Below are 1,991 nucleotides of genomic sequence, written 5' to 3'. Positions count from 1 at the left end.
GGTGGCTCGAGAGGCGCGGCTGTCGTTCAACCCCGCGGCGCATGTGCGCCGCGGAAGCTGCTCGACAGGCTGCGGGCATCGCTGCGGCAGAAAGCGCCCGCCCTCTGCTTTGCTTTCGCCCGCGTTTTACGACAACTTTCGGTTTAGCATAGCCGCCGAACTTTACCTCGCTGTTTCTTTATAGGCGTCTCGCAGCTGCGTATTCTCGTATTATCTTCGAGTAGTTGCGTGGGGGCGGTATGTATTCTCGTATCAGTAGTTAGTGTCGTGTCCACTAGCTCCGAGTAGAGGGGGCGTTCCGCAGCTAGGGGGACCCACAGCGCGAGGGAAAAATTCCGCCGCTGGGGTCACCCAAAGCGCAGAACTAACCCTCGGAGACCCGTGTTTACTTTTATATGATAGTAATAGAGCAGTTTGGTCGGAGGGCGCCCGGGTCGCCCCGGAGCGGCCCCGCGCGGGGAGGTGGGTGGAGGGCGGGCGCCACGCCGTCGGGCAGGCCGCGCGGGGACGCAGCCGGGGCCAGCGCGCGGCGCTAGAGGGCCGGGCGCAAACTTGTTGCACCTGCACCTGCACCTGCACCTGGGTGCCGCGAGTTTTGGTGGTTCGAAAAGCGGAGCGCGCAGTCCGTTGTGGTTCGAGACACGGACGGCGCCGGCGGGAGCGACGCGGCCGGCGAGGCGCCGCAGTCGGTCGCCTTCCTGCCGGTGATCAGCGAGCCGGTCGAGCGTGACCAGTTGCATTCGAATCTGAGCACCACATTGAGGCCGTTGGTGGAGAGGGAGCGTCGCGAGCGAGGTGACGAGGATGGAGCTGTGGGTGTAGCCGGTCGAGGCACGGCCGCGTCGTCCACGACGAGTCGTCGGAGAAGGGCGAGACGTCGAAGCGCCGTGACGGTGATTCTCGGGCCGAGGCCGATGTCTCGTAGGGAGGAGCTGACTTGTCAGCGCCTTCGCAACGCGGTTCAATTGTGGACGACGGTGTACACGGCGATGGGATGGTGCGACGACATGCGGGACAAGCTGCGATTGCACATGCTTCTGCATGCTACGTGTTCGCACCGCGAGGTCGAACCGAGGTTTATACGGGTGTGCACACCTCGCCGTATAGAGGAGCATCGCACACGATGCAGTACGGAAAGAGGCGACGGCATTGGACGCATCGCACAGCTTTGTGAGGGCGCCCTCTGCCGTTGGCGCAGTGGGTGGTTGGCATCGCAGTCGTGGCGTGCACGAGTATGAGCGCCGGTAGAGGGACGCCCAGCACGTGCCGTACGGTAGCGGGCGACGAGGACGTAATCGCAGTTTCCGGGGACCAGTTTTGCACCAAGTCGTTGGTCAAACAGTCAAGCTTGGACGCACCTTGCGCCTGACTGAATGATTCATTGGACGTGGGCAAAGAAAAGAAATTGGTAGCAAAACCTGGGAGGCGGAGATCCGTCTCGTCGGTTGTGCTCCGGAGATCTCCATATTGATCTCGGAAACTTGCAAACGCAAGAGTGTCTTGGGCGCGCTGCCCATCGGGCTTGACCCATATGACCCGCCGGGTCAGCATGGCGTAGGAGATGTTGCTCGGAGCTGTTTTGGCTGAGCTCACCAGCTCTGCAGTCCATGGTTCGAACTCGGCTTCGCGATCGCGGAGCGACGCGGGCGCGCGCGTGTGCGACTGCGACAAGACGAGACGAGCCGGGCCGGCGGCGGCGGCGGCGGCGGCGGCGGCTGCGGCGGCGGCGTCGAACCTTTTGTAGCGGTCATCGAGATCGTAAGCGGTAACGCTGACACCCGGTTCGGGCGAGCGTGGTGCGTCGAGCCAGTCGCAGCGCATCCACCACAGGGGGGGGTACAGCTTTGTGCAAAGCATCCACGGGCCGCGTGCCGAGGTAGATCGTCTCGGCGGGCTCGAGGGTTTGAAGGTCGGGGTTCGTTCCACCTCACAGAGGCTCCATGTCGGCGTATACACGCCGGCCAGGAGGGGAGCGCCAGAGAGAAGCCAAA

General features: G+C 63.5%; 1 protein-coding gene across 1 annotated transcript in view; it reads left to right on the top strand.

The window, feature by feature from the left end:
- Positions 1-1,991, top strand: part of EMIHUDRAFT_109125 (hypothetical protein) — a gene marked incomplete at both ends in the record, with an annotated part of 14,867 nt that overhangs the window by 3,415 nt on the left and 9,461 nt on the right. Inside the window, one exon of the mRNA XM_005791272.1 lies at positions 926-997. Coding sequence (XP_005791329.1) covers positions 926-997 — 72 coding nt within the window. The remainder of the gene's footprint in view (positions 1-925; positions 998-1,991) is intronic.

This window comes from Emiliania huxleyi, assembly GCF_000372725.1.
Source record: "Emiliania huxleyi CCMP1516 unplaced genomic scaffold EMIHUscaffold_114, whole genome shotgun sequence".
Lineage (NCBI taxonomy): Eukaryota > Haptophyta > Isochrysidales > Noelaerhabdaceae > Emiliania > Emiliania huxleyi.
Note: the sequence above shows the minus strand (reverse complement) of the source record. Positions and strands in the feature narration are given on the sequence as shown.